This window comes from Ambystoma mexicanum, chromosome 9 (assembly GCF_040938575.1).
Source record: "Ambystoma mexicanum isolate Mex_15411 chromosome 9, UKY_AmexF1_1, whole genome shotgun sequence".
Lineage (NCBI taxonomy): Eukaryota > Metazoa > Chordata > Amphibia > Caudata > Ambystomatidae > Ambystoma > Ambystoma mexicanum.
Window position 1 is genome coordinate 796715101 of NC_090931.1, and position 20297 is coordinate 796735397.

Here is a 20297-nt window from a genome sequence, read left to right on the forward strand (position 1 = left end):
GACGTAAGACTGTGTTTCTCTATGTTTCTCTATATTTCTCTATGTTTCTCTATGTTTATCTAAGTTCCATGTTTCACTATATTTTGCATTGCTCTTTGTTTTATGCTTTGTAATATTCTCTAACTTGAATCCCAAATGTATATGAAATTCACTGCTTAGAATAAATATGCTAAAGCTTTGAGGGTGTCATTTGTCACTAGCATGAGATCACTGCTCAGCACAATAGAACCTGTATTTTGGGCTGAATTGGGTATTTTTGCTCTCAAAGGGCTGGCCCCGAGGAAGATTTTGCCCAATATCAAGACATTTGGTGGCAGCGGTGGGATTTGTGAAGAGCAGTGCCATGCTGACATGACAAATGGTGTGAGAGAACACAGTGTAGAGTGGGGAGCAGGCTGTCGCATTTCCTTGATGGTCTCACTGCAGCTCTGAGACTTCAAAAGGCAGCAATGTTGTGTCGGCTTGCCGTGGCCGATAGCTTGTGTGGTTAAGACTCCCTTCAGTAAATCAGTCGTGACTGACTTATTGCATGGGATTGGTGCCAGGGAGTACAAGGCAATAAACGAGCGGGAAATGGCTTTGTTTAAAGCACTCCGATGAATGGTTAAGAAAGATGTATGCTCAATTAGAAAAAGAATTTTATCATGTGGTTTCCCAGTTTAAAGTTGTAATTTGGAATGCATAATGAGACGGAGTTCTCATCTCTATTCTGTCATGAGGGCAGGAAAAATAATTGCAAGAATTTGACATGCAAATTGTGAATAGTGATTTAACCATTGACTCAGCCCCAGTGTGCTAGCGAGTGGGGGCTGCAATGTTCGGAGGCGAAGGTTCGCTTTTTTGATATATGCTTTTGAGTGTTGGCATTCCTGAAGGGGAATGAGCCATGCTTAGGAGAATGAGTAACATCTGTGCTGAGAGCCTAAAGAGTTTTTTCTTTCTTTTGGCAACTGTAAAATTCCATGTGCTAATGGTGGCAAATTCTGTTTAAAGGAAACACACTAAAATGGTTATATTGCATTTTAGGCTGTGCCATGCTTATATTGGGTGAGAGACTCACTTAAAAGGAAAGTGAGTGAATGTTATTTGGATTTTCGATTTTTGTGTACTGATTTGAAATTGCAGAATCAGTTTGCAATGGTTGGGGGGAAAAACAATTTATATTTTTCTAAATTGCCCCTGGAGTATTTTTGACTGTCCCCATGCTATGCCATGGATTTGTGCTGTTGCCTTATAAGTGATGTATGATTTGGAAATAGTGTCCTGTTGACTGTGATACATGGGGAAAAATGTTGTTGACACATTAAACAGCCCACAAGCAATAGAGTGCGGGTTGTTCTTGCAGAAAAAAAAAAACGTGCAGGGAGCTGCACTAAACATTGGCATTTTTATTTTTTAAATGCACTGAACTGAGTGGTTATAGTTTGGCAATGGTACAACAGAATGAAACATCTGTGTGTGATAAGATAGCACAAAGATTTAATGGGTTGCGAGTTCTCTTGAAAGATCGCACATTACAAGAAAAAAAAAGACGCTTTGACATTTTGCAAAATTACATGGAGTAGAAAAATGACAAGAAAAGTGCCGCTTTTGAAAACAAGAGTCTTGCTGTGTGTGCAGAGCTTGTGCCTTGAAGCTGTCTTGGGCGAGGTGCGTGAAGGCAAACAAAAGCAGAAACAGTACAAGAAAGAGGTAATCTGGATGAACTGTCTAAAACGAGTGAAGCCGCCACAGTATAAGAGTTATAGGCAAAAGAGATAAGCTGCGTGCTAATGGCGCTGCCAGGTGCACACGAAAGATAAACATGCCTGCATTCCTGAGGAAGGGGGAGCAAAAACAGAGAGCTGTTCAAAAAGTAAAGAATTTGCCCAGTAAACTGTGGTACGGAGCAAAGGCTTCATGCAGGATGGCAGACGGGCACATCACATCTGAACATTTACCTATGCATCTGTGAATGGGCCAAGAAAAGACAGCTGCCCATTCCAACAGACATTACTGTGCAAACCGCATTCCCATGTGATGTGATGTGAAGTGAAGTAAAGCGCTATTGCTGTGCAAGCTGCATTCCAATGCTCCATGTGATGTGAACTGAAGTAAAGCGCTGTGCACTGGAGAAGAAACCTCTAGGCGCTTTGAGAAGAGAAAATACACATCTGGCAAACTGCAAGCTACATTGCCAGGGGATGGAGTAACTGACAAAGACATTATGGCATTCCAGATGGAAGCAAAACTGACAAAAAGTGCTTAGCCGTTTTGCAAGAGACAACATGCAGAGCGGGGCTTTGAAGTACAACATGAACACTGCACATTAGCCATGATCCAGAAGCCACACGGCTTAGTGCAAGAATGAATGATTTGTTGAAGCAACAAAAGAAACTGGCTTAGACTATCGCACTCAAAGGGGTGGTTCAAAAACAGCAAACGCCCTTTGAAAAAATGACAAGTGAAAAAACCAGAGGCTTGAAAAGACACTGCTAAGAAAAGAAAGATAAATAAACAAAGCTGCCTGTACAACTGTAAGCGGTTTTGGACTGAAAGACTTTACCTTTGAAAAATGGAGTGATGCCAGCAGGGCAACCTAAACCAAGATCATGGGACACTGGAAGCAAGTTGGCGCCTGGCATTGGTGATCGCTTTGGTGAAAAAGAAAAGCATTGTGCGACCTGGGTACTTACTATATGGCTTTGTAAAAGCACAGATCAGTCTGAGGTACCATTGACCAGCTATGATTGCATTGCACAAATGAGTTTGTGATTAGGCAGTTACACCCCGTATGGTTGAGTGTAAATAAGCCCCCAGAAACATGCAGAAAGGTGATAAATAATTGCAGTAGCAATGACAAAGTGTGTAGTTACCTGATGAGACTTTTTGAAGATGGGGGTGGTATTATGGGAAGGGGTGGATAACGCTGATATTGAAGTTTTGATGAAATCCTAACATTTCTGTTTGTATTTTGCCTAGGCAAAGCACGACAAGACATTTCATAATATCAGAAATTAATATGCAGTTTGTGGGTGACACTGATCAAAGAAGGGTCAGACGCATTCTCAGAGAAAGCGAGCCACTGCGACATGCTATTTCAACTTTAACGTGCCCTGCACCGCACTCAATGCTGTAACCTGCGAATAGTGTCCAACAGAGTAATAACTTTTGCTGAACTGGCACGGTGCAGACTTGGCTAATTATCAAGTATTTGATGCTACACATTTAAATGACATGTTTTGCCCTTTCTTGTTTAAAGGACTATGGACAATGAATTATGGACTGTAACATCAGGCACCACATACAGCTGTGTGACACAGCAATTGAATGCTAACACATTGAAAAATGGTTTTTAAATGCACTGTTGAGATGAATCTGAAAAAACCAAATGGTTTTACTCTTCCAACTGAATGGCTTTAACCAGAGATGTTTTGTTTTTTGAAAAAAAAATATTTTTACATTGCACCTAGGCAGGAGAATGATTTATGAACTGTTGGGGCAGCAGAATTATGCAAGCAGGAGTGTAATTAATTTTGAGATAAGATGAGTGCGCACATCAAAGTCACCTGTGCGTAGGTTAAGATTCTTAATTGAAGTAATGCTGCCAAGTGTATGAGCTATATTTTGAAATGGTAATCTTTGAAACACTGGATACTTTTACAGCCAGCTTAAGGCAGGTAAATGAAACCATGACTGACTTGATGTTTGATTTTATGACACAGAGTGTGACACGGTTTTTTGTTAAACCAACCAGTTTCATGTTTTTGTGGGGACAGCTGTCTCCAGCACACTAATGCAAAGAGTCACCTTTTGATTGTAAACATTTGGAATAATTCTTTGGAAAAGCGCTACAAATGAGTATCCACATGGAATTGCTAGTGTACTGGCCTGGCACATTGTCAGGCATCTTTTGTCACTGAATGGATACCATTTGTTTAATTTGTCTAATGTGATGTTTTTCTGACCAAGAACTGCAGCGAGTGTTCTCGCCAAGATCTTATGAACTATAACTTGACTAAATGAATTTTTTCCATGGTGTGATGAAACAGCCACTGCCGGATAGTAGTATGGTGTTTGTGGCTAAAGTTAATATTGTATATGGTAGATATCCCACTTGAAGAAGGGTATTCTCCAAGTCACAGAAGGTAGACACTGTGAACCTGTTAGATTTTCCAGTAGTAAGACAACATGTAAATTGTAGACTGGTAATGCACACCTTCATTATTACAGTGCTACACTTAGACATAGATTTATCATGAGGCAATGTTTCCTTAGTACTACCAAGCTGCTACAAATGGAGTCCATTTATATGGCCCATCACTAGAGTGCGCGTAGCTAGGGAGCTAGATTCATTAATTGCAGGAGCTTTATATGCTTGTGACATAGAAACTGTGCACTATAAGCTAGCCACTATGGGTTCTGATGCCAGCTCTGCTATAGAACTTCTGGCCTAGTGGGGCCCATTGACATGCCCAGCACTGCTACAAGTATTGACAGCCAATTGAAGATGACAGAATTTTAGACATGTAGACATTTTTGTCTGCCATAGGGCAGGTCAACAAGACTGCTAAATACACACAATGCATTGTATGGCAAACATTGTTAAATCAGCAGGTGTTGGCTTTTTACTGGGTGGGGGCGACCATCCTCCACACACTGGCACGCAGAGCTACAGTTACCAGCATACATATGGATTGAATTGCTTGTTTTTGGTTGCATGTATAACACATGCCATGCTTTGATGTAAATTAGTAGAATTGTTTTTATTTAGACAACCTGGTGCCCATGGGTTCACCTTGTTCACGAAATTAGATGGTTTCTGGTTGGGTTCCACCTACCTGGGGGAAGTGTCTAGTCACACAGCCCATAGTCACGCTTGAATGCCCTGGGATCAGGGGGAGGGTAGGCCCTTAGGGTGAAAGGCTGCCAGGTTTTAGAATTGGTAACCATACATAAATGCAATAGTGCATTATAGATTAGACTACACTGGATTGCCTTGACATTTTAACTGCATGCTGCTTTTTAACTGACAATCAGTTATACAAAATTGATTTAGGTATTTTTGTGTAGGCCATGTTTTGGCTAGAGTAAATGTCCATGTTCACTTGGCGTAGGTATTTTTGTGTAGGCCAGGTTTTGGCAAGGGTATATGTCACTGTTCACTTTGTGTACATTTTTGTTTAGGTAGTGTTTTACCTTGCATGCCACGCTAACTAACCGCTAGTAGATAGTTTGCTTAAACCTCTTGCAAAGCCCCAAGGTCTTTATCACTGCACTAAATACTATATTGATAGGTATTAGTCAGCATTTTGTCGCACAAACGTTGAATAGGGGTGGAATGTAGTGATACACGAAATTGCAACCTTGCCAATCAGGGCTTTAGATGACAGCATTAGCCGCTGAAAGCCAATAGTGTATTCAAAGTATGTGCTAAAAATGCTGACAGTAGTCTGTTGTAGCACTTCCATTATGCAGTAGTGAGCTACAAGGAATATGCAGGCCTAGTATGAAATAGGTCAAATTAAGCATTGTTGATAGACAGGCAGGGAGGCCCCCCAGCTATGTAGCTAATAGGTTTTTGGAGTGTTTGGAACATCATGGCACCTATATAGCGCTTAGATAGCCAGTCTTAAGCGCTATAAACACTAAGCTATGAGTGCATGCCTTTTAGAGCTTGCAGATGGGGTTAATACATCCCTGCTTCCCTTAGAATATTCAGCCTCACTAACGTTAGCCCTGGCTCCAAGCTAATCTTCCTTTTCTCTGGGAAGGTACTGATAAGACATTCCTCAGCCAGCGCAGATGGGAACAAGGGAGGGGGTAGGAGCGAGCAGGGAGCATCTCAGAGAGAGCTGGGTTTTTTCCATGAGCCAGTTGCACAGGGAAAGTTCTGGAACTGTGCGTCATGGTGACTGACAGCAAGAGATTATAAAATATCCATGCACACATGGATCAGGGGGAGATCGCCTGTGGACTTGATTCGTGTACAGTCAGGTGCCCGGAATTGGCTCTCACGGTGTCCTCCAGCCTTGTTTTTCTATGAGCGGGGCTTGTCTTACAGCTAGCTTATGAAAAACCCAGGTCTCCCAGGGCTGATTAAGGGACGTAAGACTGTGTTTCTCTATGTTTCTCTATATTTCTCTATGTTTCTCTATGTTTATCTAAGTTCCATGTTTCACTATATTTTGCATTGCTCTTTGTTTTATGCTTTGTAATATTCTCTAACTTGAATCCCAAATGTATATGAAATTCACTGCTTAGAATAAATATGCTAAAGCTTTGAGGGTGTCATTTGTCACTAGCATGAGATCACTGCTCAGCACAATAGAACCTGTATTTTGGGCTGAATTGGGTATTTTTGCTCTCAAAGGGCTGGCCCCGAGGAAGATTTTGCCCAATATCAAGACACACACATCTACTTTGCTTTTCCTTGTCCGAGAGACAGAGAGAGGAGCCATGTAGTGTATGGTCAGTTTAGTGGTCAAGTAATGAAGGGTATCGGATGAGGTGAAGACGATCACCCCCAAAGCACAGAGCACATCTGTTTTTTCAGGTATTCTGCTCACCTCTGTGCTCAACCTAAGACACAGAACCAGCAAGGTTCCAAAGAGCTGTCTTCCTAAATGTAGCCAGTTCCCCTCACTCAGAAGGGGAATCTCAGATTAGTGCATGGAACCTTAACATAAACGTTTAAACATAGATAAAACCAGGAGGCATTCCGGGGGAGGTGGTGCTTTATGTTCCCTTGCAAAAAACAAAGAGTGGTCTAGGATGAGGAATGTATATAGGGTAGCAGTTTGGACTCATGTTAATGAAACTAAGGATGATGTAATTATCTTTGGATTGGAGGGAGACCAAAGTATATGGTCTGAGGGAAATCATTTGCCTATGGGGGGTGGGAAGGAGAAGCCTTGTCAGCTTTACTCAAACCACTGCAAGAAAAAGGAAGAGATCACGTGTACTGTTACCTTCCATTCATCCTCGAATACATTGGGAGAAAACACACACACTTGATTTCAGAAGCCTACCCTCAAGACACTTTACAAAGGTTACATGGTGACTGTCACAGTAATATTTTTAAATGTACTTTTAATGTTCATGACTAATTTCGATGAAAATTAACATTTTAATGAAACAAGTGTGGTATATTTTCAGCTGAATGCAGACTCTCCCAGTAAGGCTTTGTATTAACTTTCTGTATATTTAATTGTGCAATCTGAGTGTAATGCACTTCTTAATGGATTGCCCAAATCACAGATCGCTAAATTTCAACTCTATTTACTTATTGCATGCTATGTGTTAGAAACCTGAAGGTGTCTCATGCGCTGGGCCTTGAGGATTTGTCATCCAGGTGGCCAGGACACGGCCATCGCTTTGGGATCCAGTTCCTGGGGGTGGACCAGTGCGGGAGGATCACCCGGATGAGGGGTTTTCGGGGAGTGGGACACCGGATAGTAAGACGTGGTATCCCTTTCCCCGTAACACCTTTTCCCCATACTACCAGGTAGGATAGTTAGGAACTCAACCATCTGCCCCCCCACCCGTTCCCCGCCACAAATACTTTCTCACAGACAGATCACTGTGAGCGAAAACGGACTAACACCAGAGCCGTATACCTGACATGTCCCAATACAATGGTCAGGCAAGGTCAAGCAATTACTGATCATTACACACACCCGACTTCCATCACACTTCCCCAGACGGATAAAGTGCGGAGCTCGAAAGCACACTCTGAGCAAGGCAAAGCACACGAGGAAGCAGTAGTTCCAAGATGGCAGTTTAATAAGAGGAGAAAGACAGCGAGACCAGAGAGGGAAATGCCTTTGACCTTTTCAGACCTCTACTTTCGTGAACCTTGGAAAGTAAGAAACCTAAAACAGGGGACTAAATCTGAAGAAACCTGCATTGTGTGTTGGAGCTACCCGGGGCTCTACTGCGTCGATAACCAAGGCAGGGAGGAACAGTTGCAGCCATGGTACTGTCCATGGCTCCTACACCAAAGCAGCGCCAGTAAAGACAGCACAGCCGGTGAGTCGGAGAGACTGATACCGGACCAGCCTGTATTAGAACCAAGGTTGCAAGCAGCAACATCGCATGAAGAAATCTGAAGAAAACAGTGTGTCAAAAGTATTTAACAAGCAACATGATTATGATTGAAAACCAGAGGAGTGACTGAACTTGGAGGCCAACAAAGATACCGTAGACAGTGTGGTCCGGCGCCACGTGGGTGCTCATTCGAAGGTCTCCGTTATGTATCCAACTGGTTGGCAACTGTGGAAATGGAATTTTGAGATCGAAGTGGTCCTGCAATGGTTCAAGCTAAACCCCATGCACATTCAAAAGTCTTCGATAGTTTAATGCAAACTGAAATTGGTCTGAGCCTAGCTGAGGGAGACTATATGTGTGAGAGGAAGGATCTGAGCCCGGCTGAGGGGGATCCGAGGTGAACCGTGAGTCACCCGAGAAAGAATACTCTCTGAACATTGTAAAAAGGGGGATCAGAGCCTGGAATAGTGGGATCCACAGTAATGATTGTGATATAAAAAGGATCTGAGCCCGGCTGAGGGGGATCCCGGGTGAATCACATGAATTGAGGACTTATAAGAGAAAATGAACACTGTTTTGTTTTGGTACATCAGGCCCTCTGAATCAAGAGACTTTGAAAAGTAAAGAGACTTGGGCACAGAAGGGCCCTAATGCTGGTAATGGAACAGTATCCTTGTGCCGAAGAAGCCAAAGTGTGTTCTTTGCTCAAGTGAACCGCCTTGTCCTGCGTTGAAATTGTGGGGAAGGGAGGCCAACGGCCTGAACATCCCGACATATTTTGTGACTACTTCTTTCTTTTTCATGAATACTACCCCACACATTTTTTTTAATTTTTTTTTTTTTAAGTATAAGCCCTTTTACTTAGAGAAGAGTCCACAAGGACTGCAATTTGATTATTTGATGGTCGCAGCTTGCTCCCATCTCTAGATTTAGGATTATATAGGCGTTTATCACACCATTGTTGAAGTTCAATAAACACCCTTGAACTGTGGTCACTTGTGTCTGTCTTACTGTTGATACCATGCCTTCCTTACATATGTGAGTGTGTGAAAAGAGTATTGTCAAGGTGGCCACATCCCAGTGACTGAGACTTGCTCGGTGTAAGTGGTTGCGAGTCAAATTTAGCAAAATGAACAAAATAAAAGTGGAAGCACAAAGTTAGATATTGGCATTCTCAAGCGTGGCACACTGATCTTGGGCACAATAATTGCAACAATAGCTCTGGGAGGGGAGCAAAGGAAAACAGCAAAGCTGCTTCAAGGTCCTAAATCTTTTAGCTGGGGTAAGTGTTTCAATTTTCCACTGCTTTAATAAATCATTCAACTTCAGACAATATTTTGGTGTAAGCTCAGCCTAGAAGAAGAGAAACCCAATTTCTGTCATCAGAAAATGCCTTCACTGACTTCTCCATGTTTCACATAGTCTCTTCTAATTTTGCTCCACAATGTATAGACTATTGGTGTACGAGCAAGAAGGGATTACTTAATTCTGTAGGTACTGTGTAGAGTCAAACAGGGATTTAAAACACACAGAATGTTCCTTGTGTTAAATGATTGCATTGAAACAATGTTTGGGAAAGCCCTTCCCTCCTCTGGGTGGTTGTAATCAGAGAATGCATGCAGGTGAAACCCACTGTTTTTCAACTCTGATAAGCCATTGGGTTATTTGATGGGTCAGAAATGCGAGACGTACAAGTAAATAGAGTTTTTCCACAATTAGCAATTTCATTGAACAGTAAGCGTGGGATAAACACCTAACTCTCCCTACGCTAACAAACCTAAAGCTGAAGAAAACTGACCCAATGTATAGATCAAATCAGGATGATTCAGACCAAAAAAAGTCAAAAGTAAATATGTTTTTCCAATAGCCAAGTTCCATTCAAGGTATGACACAATGTTCTCTTCAATCCACAGGTCTTCACTTGACAACACAATTATAAAATAAGACTGCTGACTCTTCAAGGCAATAGTCGAAATGTCCGCAAACTGCTTGTTTGATAAACCAAAAAGACTTCTTCACAACACAGTTTTGTCAGAAGGTTTTCACAATAGTTAAACAAGCACACCAACGGATGTACTATTTTCATTTTGTTACAACCTTCTACCACATTGTAATACTTCCAACTTCTTCCTGGTCCACTTGCTTGTCAGGACTCACCACAAAGTTTCCCTTTCCTGGTCTACTCGCCTGCCAGGACAAACTCCTACAACTACCATTAGTATTTTGTGGTAAGGCTTGCTTCAAACTTTCCACACTTCAATCTACAAGGGGAACAGTTTTATCAACAATTATTTCATGTATTGGCAATGTACTTCACACTGATTCACGTGCACCTGTAATGCAGAACATATTTCTCTCCCCAATAATAATTAACGCAAGGAGGGCTTCTGTTCCGACACCTTTGATTTCTTTTATATGCCATTCTTTGGCTTAGGCAATGCTGGCTACAAGCTCCTTAAAAAAAAGAATCTTCCTTTGTGTGCATCACATTTACTCCATTTGAATATCGTTCTCTTTTGGCTTTGGTAATAATGGTTACACAATTCTATTTAACTTTGTTTATTTACTGTCCCCTCTTGGCTTAGACAATGGTGGTTACAATATTTATTTTCACTTTTGTTAAATATTGTTCACTTTTTGTTTGGACAATGTTGGTTACAATGTTTCTTTTCACTTTCTCTCCTAAAGTGATAATTATGCCCAAATTGACTCATTAGTTCGATATTCAAAACCTTTCTCTTCATTAGTTCGATATTCAAAATCATTCTTTTGAGCCAGCAGTCTAGGAGCTCCCTGGGGTCAACTAAGCAAGGCCAACTCACCAGTTTTCTTATAACATCGCCTTCAGAACCGCTGCTTGTTTCCCTGCTCTCAGTGGGGAAAACCAGGTGTTTCTCAGCTCCTGCGATACTTCCGTGCCTTCCGCCTCCCGCAATTGAAGCCACTGTCACTTCAGCTACACCCCAGTGATCAGCACACACCAGAGCAGTACGCAGAACTGCCAGAGCCTCTCCCCCCTCCCTCATTAAATCCAAGTAGAGTATTGTTGGCAGTGTTCCCTCTAAGCTGTGCGCATGTGCGCTTGCCCAGCTTCCTTCTGGGTGCTGCTCAGAAGAATTTTAGCAGCGCACACAGACAATGCCCACCTTCTCATGAATGAATATAGTAAAAGCCACAGCAGTTACCTGAAATTTGCTGTCTCTCAAAATAAAGCTAAATTGTACTAACTAGTCTTGATATTCTGGTCCAGCCTATGTACATTACCCTACGTCGCAAGTGTGGCCTTAAAAAACTGAAATAGAGAATACACCATAAAACAAGCATGAAAAAGTTGCTCTTTGAACATAGGATCTTACTAAGATATGACTGCACACATAATCAAATAACCTTCCCTCCCCACCCATGATTCCTATACTGGACTACCACACTTGCACCTTATGACTCCAACTTCCGCCCATGTCCACATTTTGATATTACCGGACAACCTTGACACGGCCTACTGTGGCTCTGCGAAACGTTATCAGACGTGTACTTACATCCACCTGTCTTATGTTTGTTGGAATATGAATAACAATCAAGCACCAGTATTCATGTTACTCGTGATCCTTAGCAAAAGTATCATCCACACTATGTGACCGAACTGTCAGCTCAAATATCGGATACTGACTGCAAGTAGGAAGGCTACTTGGATGTGTAAGCTCATCCCATGCTTCCTACGCTTTTGTAAATATGTCACACACAGGCTTTGAAGCAGTACCTTTGCAACGCAATATAAAACTCAAATACTAATTTGCCTTTTAAGGATTTTGAGAAGGAAAATGTCATGCTCAGTGTCGCCTAATTACTGCTAACATTACCCTATAGGTGGAGAGCAAGATAGCAATATCATTTACTTGGCCTGCAAGGGATAATGGGTATGGACTATGCCTGGCATTACTCATACATAGTATTAGAACAACGGATATTCAGACAGCTAGAATGCTTTTCACACAATCTGCTTCTGTTCCAAGTTTTCAGACTTGCATTGAGCATAGACCATGACAAATGATATGGTCGGTAACTCGCTTCTATAAAAAACGTTGCACTGAGCACTTGTATAATCCTACAGAACAATATAAGGGCAGGGTATGTTGTAAACAATCTTGCATGCACTGCAAAATAATTGTATACATGCAGAATTGTAACATTTTGTTAAACTACACATAATATCATGGTGAGGCTTTAAATATGTTTTGCCTGCAAAGTATTGTGATTATGCAAATATCACAGTGAATGTTTTACTGCTACAATTCCTCACTTTCTATAAAGCCCTGTCAACTAGTATTGAAGGCTAGCCCAGGAGCCGAAGAGAGGTACGATCGGAAGGGGGTTTGGAAGCGAGGGCATAGTAGGATGAAGAAATCAGCAACTTTCAAAAACCAAGTCGGATGTTTCGGCAGAACAGTGCAGTGAAGGAAATGTGTTTGTTTGCTAAACTAAAAGGAAACTCTAGTAACCGTCTAGGAAACAGCACCTTCTGTTTCTTTCTGTTCAGCTGTTCAGGGCTTTCCAACATAATCATGTTTTCTGCGTTTATTACCTTGAGCATCCCCATGCATCTTGTTTAAGTGATAACATTGAATTGCAGAGGAGGGGTCTCTAGTTAAAGAAGAAGGCACTCAGTCTGATGTACCTCTGATCATTGCTACTATTAACTTAAACTGCAAATATATGTAATTTTCTTCAACGGCCCCATAAGAAACCTCAGTAAGGTGAATTGTGTGTAGACTGTGGTAAGGAAGGGTGGGCAACACTATAGGCTGTATTATGTGCCCTGTTATGTTCTCTTCCTTTGTCAGGATTACGAAGCAGGCTTCTGAGAAGATTCTACTCCCTACTTGCAATCAAATAGTTTTTCAGGGAGTAATAAAGTAACTAGCTTTGCCAGTATGGATACTTTATGCATCTAAAACGTTCTTTCCCCTTAAAATGCCTCTTGAGATTGCCCAGTAATATTATTAGAGTGCCTTCATATGCAACTGCTATGCTGGTCCCTGACTAGAAAATAGCAATGGAGCTTTGTGGGTAGAAGCAGGTGGTAGAATCCTTTAGGTTCATTGTTTTGCGTCTTTGTTGAACACATTTTCCTGTTTTTATGGAGCAAATACTGATGGTGTATATATGCCTCTTAGCTGAATGACTGATTTTGAGTAAGTTTCGTCACAGCTCTATTCACAGAACTATATAATGTTGATGGATAGCAGAGGAGCAAGGATTTCTGATCCCAATATTCCGTGGAGCAGTTATTCTGATGTTATCATTCTCATCTAATTATGAGAGGCATGTTCTCCTGGCTCTTGAATTACTTTGTTAAAGTGGCACATGAACTCCTACTGGCATGTTTTCTAACGCATTCCTTTTAGTTGTCGTTATTCCTTTTGCAAACATTGTATCCTGTATTAATTTTTTGACAGCCACCTCAGTTAAGACAAGTGATATTTGTTTTTTGTAATACATATGAGGGTTTTTCCCAATGCCAAACAAAATTCTGCATGGCCTTTGAGCAGTGTTGACAAATTAATAGCCACAGCTAAGCCAACTGTTTATACTGAGCATACAATGCTTTTTTGTACACTTAATTTTCTCCACATAGGAGTACTTTTGCTAGATTCTGTGGCAGACATTGAAGTCTTGGACTGGCTGATTAACATTATAATCACATATGAAATATTTGTTTTTTGTAGCCTATGTTTGGGAAAAGTGTTTAGGATGCACCTTATATGCTTCTTTATAAAGGATTACAGTGGTTGGGTGTGGAAATTCCCATCCAAACTTTCTTCGGGGATGATACCTCACTAACTGTGCATATTCACAAAGTAACTTACCTCATTAATAAGTTGCGCACATGGAAGATTATGAGTGCACAAAAGCCAAACATTTCTGCACTTAGAGAAAAATAATTAGACGGAACATTGATTGTTGGTACTGTATACGTCACTCCCCTCTTTCCTCCTAACTCACCTTGCTGCTGAAGTTTGTACTCTGTGGAGTAGGCTTTCCCTATGATATTCCACACAGGCCTCAGGCACCCAAAAAGACCTTCCAGAAATCCGCCACTTCCACTCCTGTTCCGGCTGAAATGGATTTTAATGTCTTCTGTTGACACATTGTTTCCCCCCTCCCGAGTATGGCTGTTTCCCTGTTGTGATGCAGGTGTTTCAGCATCTTCATGCTCCCTCAGCTGTAGGACAGTGTTCTCAAATTGGTCCCTGGAGTCCTCACTGATGCTGGTCAGCCCTCCACTCGTTACTGGGCCATTTGTACTCTCGACAAAGTCTGTCTGAAACAGACTCTTCTCCCGCATATCCTCAAGAGTATCGGGTGAAGCATGGCTCCCTGCAAGTGCATGGTCGATATGGAGCTCAGTAAAGTGTTTCTCTTCACTCATGATCTCACTGATGAGGTTTGGAGAGGAGGAACCCCTTATGGGCTCATGAGGAGCTGCCATTGTACTATGTGTGTGCATCGGGCAGCCCGTTGGAGGCACGACTCAGTTAAATCTTCTTACAAAATTCTGTACTATCGAGGGGTCCAACATCTGCAAAAAACAAAACAAGACAACTTAATATCATTGCTTGCCTTTTCAATGACATACAACATTCATCTGCAGATAGCAGTAATTAAATTAGCAGACTCGGGCTGAAAAAACAGTCCCAGGTAACCAAATAGACGGTTATAGTTATAAATTGCAATTCTTGACTTGTTAAGACTATTTGAGTAGCATCTTGGGAAACATTCTGGTGGGAAATAGTTATAGGCAGTCCGATCGTTTGCTGAAGTCCAGTATAAGAAAAAGTGGTGTATATAGAAAGTAATTTGATGATAGAAAGGTGGATACGGACAGGTTGTACGCAAAAAAAAAGGGAAAAAAGTTAAAGATATATCAAGACTGTGCACAAGGAAAAACAGCACCAACGAAAAACACAACACAAATTCTGCAAATTCATACAGTAAAGAGAGGAGTGGAACTTGTGTGTTTGTGTACGCACAGTGCTGACTTTATATTTCTAACCAGCTGGTTCATGAGAAGCAGCTTTAAGTACGCGTTTCTAATGGCTGTATACAGAGAGAAGAGAAACAGAAAGCGTTCTATGTTATTGTAACTTCTGCAACAAGCCCATTGCAAAAAGTGAAGGAAACACTCTACAGAGAACAAACAAGTCCCAAAAGCATGTTCTGTCGGATGGTGCCCACTCAGGAAAGTCTACAATCATGTTTGTAATGCTCTGTGCCACACCAGAGAAGAAATGGCCATTTGCATATCAGTCTGGTTCCACTCAAGGAAAATCTGGCACCAAAATGCAAGGAATTTCTACTCTGAACAAGAGTACCATCAGAAACCACATAGATAAAATGTGGATTACGAACCCTATTGAGTGGGAACTATCCACTTATACAGGTTATTTGACTACGTTCATTCTTTGTTCATTCTTACTCGAGGGCGTCTCATTTTTTGTTGTTGAGATTCACAATATCAGAATAGATCCAGCAGTATTTAGAATACAGTGTGGTAGTTCTGATGGCATATCTGAAACCTTGGGGGACCAATCCGCATTGTAGTAAAACATGAATTAGTTATGTTATATTAGAAGGTGTTTATATTGCACTCAATCCCCAATGTAGTGGCCCCATAGCAACTTGTTTGCATGGAGGTTGGTCTATTAAGCCCCCTCCTCAGGGGTACCCAGACCTCAGTTTGCAGAACGAAAAGGAGCAGAAGACAAGGAGGATAGGAAAGCGGGTGAAATGCCACAGAGATTGGGTGATGTAGAAGGGGCAAATGTTTTTTTTTGCCATATCTTGAGTGCATTTGGATCCATTAAGGTGCAATCCAGGTCTACACATCAGGTTTGCAGAAAAGAAGGTCCAGTCAAAACATGTTTTGGATTAAATGGACTGTCTCTCTAAAGCAGTCTTGAGGAACAGAGGTAGGTAATAACACATAAGGGCTAATTACGAGATTGCCGGTATACAGTAAAAGTGCTGGTAATTCTGTTTACCGGTGTAGTGGAGCAGGTGGATGCATTTTCCGTAGTTGCTTGCTGCCCCCTCACCACAGTCATACTGGAACAGAAGTATAAGGGCTATGTGGGACTCCATGAGTTATGGCCATACCTCACTGAGTGTATGAGAGACAATATGCACTCAGACAACCATATTGAATGTACCCTTGAACTGTAAGTTTGGAAGGATGCCGCTCGGAAGGATGTCAGTACACACCATTGAATATTATGGAGCGTTGAGTAAAATCTGACGTGGGCAAATTGATGCTATAAAGATCTATGAAGCCATAGTGAAACGATATGAAAATACTGAAGAGTGACAATGTAACTAAAGTAACAAGAGGAACATGTACGAGATGATGAAGTAATCATGAATACAGAAGGTAACTTGATGAGCAATAAGTTGATTGACATCCCCCTTCTAGTATCTGTGCTGCACCATGATGCCTTCGGTAATAGTGCACATTATAAATACCTGATTGATTGAAGCGTAAATACACAGTAATGCAAACTAGAAAAGATACATAGAAACTTGCTATAGAGGAATATATAACGTGGCAAGGACGGCCATTATTGAAAAATGGACAATGGCCCGTGTAAATTCAATAAAACTACCTCAGAAGCCGATCAGTGGCGGAGAGTTAGGAGACGCTGGAAAATCAGCTTTGTGTGCAAAACAAGAGTCGTCGATGTTGGCTTGGGATGAAGGATGCGATTTTTAAGGAATAGTTGCAAAGCACAAAAAGGAGGCAGGTGAATGAGTCATGGACATGAGACATATTTATCCAAGATTAAGGAAGAAGAAAACATCTGCAAGAGCCATGTATCGTGCAATTAAAAGTGTATAACGTCTATGCAAGGTAAAGTGAGCAAGTCTCTGTTGACCAAAAGCAGCAATGACATCCAGTATAATTAAATCAAATAGCAGTAAATGAGGCTGAAATAGACAAATTCGTGGTCTCTTCGCAGTGGACCCAGAAGTCAAAAACAGGGGCTATTCATTAAACCTCAAATGAAGATAGTGATGTGCTTTCACTCCTTCGAATGTTCTAGAACAGAGAACAGGCTACAAGGTGAACTACAGATGGGAAACATTGGCTCATGGATGAACTGATGAGAGATGAAGGACTAATGGGGAAAGTAGGGAGTAATCTGACGCGATCCAAGCACCTGCATTTCAATTTCCTTATGTGCTGCTAGCAGAGTCAAAAGTCCAAGGTTGGGTGAGAATGCCAACCAATCAGTGGGTCTATGGGGCAACCTGCTATACAATGTTGCATAGAGCAATCTTCTGCCATTTTGTTTGCTATAATCAATATTATACGTATGTAGAGGAAATTTGAGGGTTATTTTACAGATAAGAGACAACCAATGCCTTCTATAAGTAGATATGATGTTCTAATCCAATCCCTCCAGCTAATAGGTTTTATGGTTTGCCACGTAGGATGATGTCATAGAAGATGCATATTTGGGTAGAAGACCTCTGTGTAATCAGGTTTGTGAGTGTGCAAGTATCAGTCTGATGTCTGCCAGATGACTCTGCTTTATTAAATTAATAATAAAGTAGCACTTTGCCACATTGCTCGAGTCTATCCAGTTATTTGGTCTGAGATCTTTATTGGTAATTCCATTTAGCACAAGAGAGGTACAAGGTGCTAAAGCATATGTTGGTAGCAGAGGATGGTTCAGGTCTAATCGACACAGGCCCAGATCCAGATTTTTGCACTTTTGGCTACTCCCGCCATTAGCAAAAGGACCACAGAGGATCACCTGACCAAATATAAGTAAAGGAAGGTGCACGCAGGGGAAAATGTATTGAAGTGCGCATGTGGGGGTTATAAATATGTCAGTGTAAAGCTTTTGGTGTGTTTAAACTAGTAGATATAAAACAATAGTAAAAGATTCAGGTGATTCTTCAGATGTTTTGATGAAGAGATTGACATCAATCAGAAGGCTAAAAATCAAAGGCAACTACTAAATAAAAAATAGATTCGTAAAATATCAGTGCTAACACAATGAGATATTAAAAATGGATAGAAAGTGTAAACGAAGGAACAAGAAGAACATTGTTGTGTAGAATTTTCTTTAAAGCGGATAAAATATTTTGATTTTCGGATAAAATAAATGACAATTGATAGTGCCTGCTAAAATTGATCAGTGTGGTATATTTGATAATCTAAAGAGAATAATAAAAAAATAAAAAATTGGGTAAGTACGAGCAGTTGAGATTGACTGGTCATCATGGGAAGACGGACATCTTTTACATTTATGTAGGACATTGCAAAGATACACAGCTATGATGAGAAATATCATTCGGAATGGGTCCAAGGTACAACTAATAAGACACTTATGCCGTGGCCTCAGGAAGGTTTGTTGTCAAAAACAGTATTGCATCCTATGACAACGTATTTGCATGCTACATATAAGGGAAAGAAGTTACAGAAAAGGTTGGCTGTTTTAGAGCTATGAAAGATGCATCAGAGTGAGAAAGAAGATCAAGCAGAGAAGGAGCGGATGCATAAAGGGGAGGATAAAACGCCTTCGGCTCCCCTTTCCCCTCCTGAAAACAAGAGCATAGACACAGAGGTGAAGGGATTTTATCCTTTAAAGGATTTAAAGCAGCAGCGGGGTATATTAATCCCACATTTGAGCCCCCTGCTTATAACAGTGGGGACAATGCAGAAGAGAGCAGAAGCAGAGAAGAACAAGTTACTTACCTTATCTGGTAACGTTCTTTCGATGGGATGTTCTTCCGACGTATTCCACATCTATGACAGGTAATGACCACAGCTGTGCTGCTTCGGAAAGTTTTCGGCAGAGGGCGCCCTGCGTCGATGACGGCGATACGGTGTTCGTCGAGGGCCTTCATCGAGAGTCGACGTCACCGGATGTTATATATAGGACGCACGGCGCCCGTAGCCTCAGTTGTAGTTTTTTCCCACAACGTGTGGCACCAATCTCCCATCTGTATGACTGCAGAAAGCCTTGCGGAAACGGAAGCTGCAAGCGCATAAGAAATTCTCAGTAGCGGGGCAGGCTGGGAGGGTTTAATGTGGAATACGTCAGAGGAACATCCCATCGAAAGAACGTTACCAGATAAGGTAGGTAACTTGTTCTTCAAGGGGATTGTGTCCTCCAACGTATTCCACATCTATGACTCCCAAAGCAGTACCAACGTATGGAGGTGGGAAAAGAATTTACAATTTATACATTTAGAATGCCCAATCAAATTGCTGAATAAAGGACTGCCTTACCGAAGGCCAAATCCTGCCCATGGATGGAGTCCAAGGAATAGTGTCTCACAAAAGTATGGATAGAGGCCCATGTGGCTGCTTCACAAATTTTGCAAATCGGAACACCCCTCTGTAGAGCAGTGGAGGCAGCCACACCCCTAGTAGAGTGAGCCCATAAGCCTACTGGAGGGTCCTTTTCCACACACCGGTAACACTCAGACCGTCAAAATGATCCATCTAGACAAGGTCTGTTTGGAAACAGCCAGATCTAAGTGCCTTCCAGCATAACCAACAAAGATCTGATCGTCCACTCTGACCCGGGACATCCGTGAGAGATAGAAACTCAAAGCCCTATGGAGCCTCTCCTCTTCCTTACCAGGATGTGGAGGAGGATAAAACGCCAGAAGGATCACCTTCTGGCTCAAATGGAATTCTGACACAACCTTCAGAAGAAAAGAAGGCCGCACCCGCAGGACAACCCTGTCCTTATGCAACACAGTAAAGGGTGGCTTGGCAGAGAGTGCCTGCAACTCACTCACTCTGCGTGCGGAAATAACCGCAACCAAAATACAGTTTTAAAGGACAACAGTCGCAACGGACAAGAATGTAAGGGCACAAACGGAGCTCCCATTAGGAACTTTAAAACCAAATTCAAATCCCATCCTGGCACCTGGAAAGGTGACGGTGGAAACACATTAGTAAGCCCTATTAGAAACTGAGAAATCAAAGGGATCCTAAAATAAGAACATTCCTCAGACGAGCGCTTAAATATGGACAGCACTGCCAGGTAACCCTCAATGGTACCCCCTTTCAGGCCCCTGTGGGCTAAAGAAAGCAAAAAAGACAAAACCAAAGTAATGGAACATTGGAAAGGATCCACATTCTGTAACCTGCGCAAGTCACAGAACTTTCTCCAACGGCAACGGTACAGGGATTTTGTTGCGGGCCTTCTTGCCAAAAGCAACACCTCCATCGCGTCTTCGGGGAGGTCCCA

At 41.8% G+C, this 20297-nt stretch overlaps 1 protein-coding gene across 3 annotated transcripts in view; it reads right to left on the bottom strand.

Moving 5' to 3' along the window:
* MAP3K13 (mitogen-activated protein kinase kinase kinase 13) overlaps positions 1 to 20297 on the bottom strand; it is a 635805-nt gene that overhangs the window by 328078 nt on the left and 287430 nt on the right. For all 3 annotated transcript variants that reach the window (XM_069615749.1, XM_069615750.1, XM_069615748.1), the window contains one exon: positions 14029 to 14605. In XM_069615749.1, the coding sequence (XP_069471850.1) occupies positions 14029 to 14533 (505 nt within the window). In that variant the 5' untranslated portion in view covers positions 14534 to 14605. The remainder of the gene's footprint in view (positions 1 to 14028; positions 14606 to 20297) is intronic.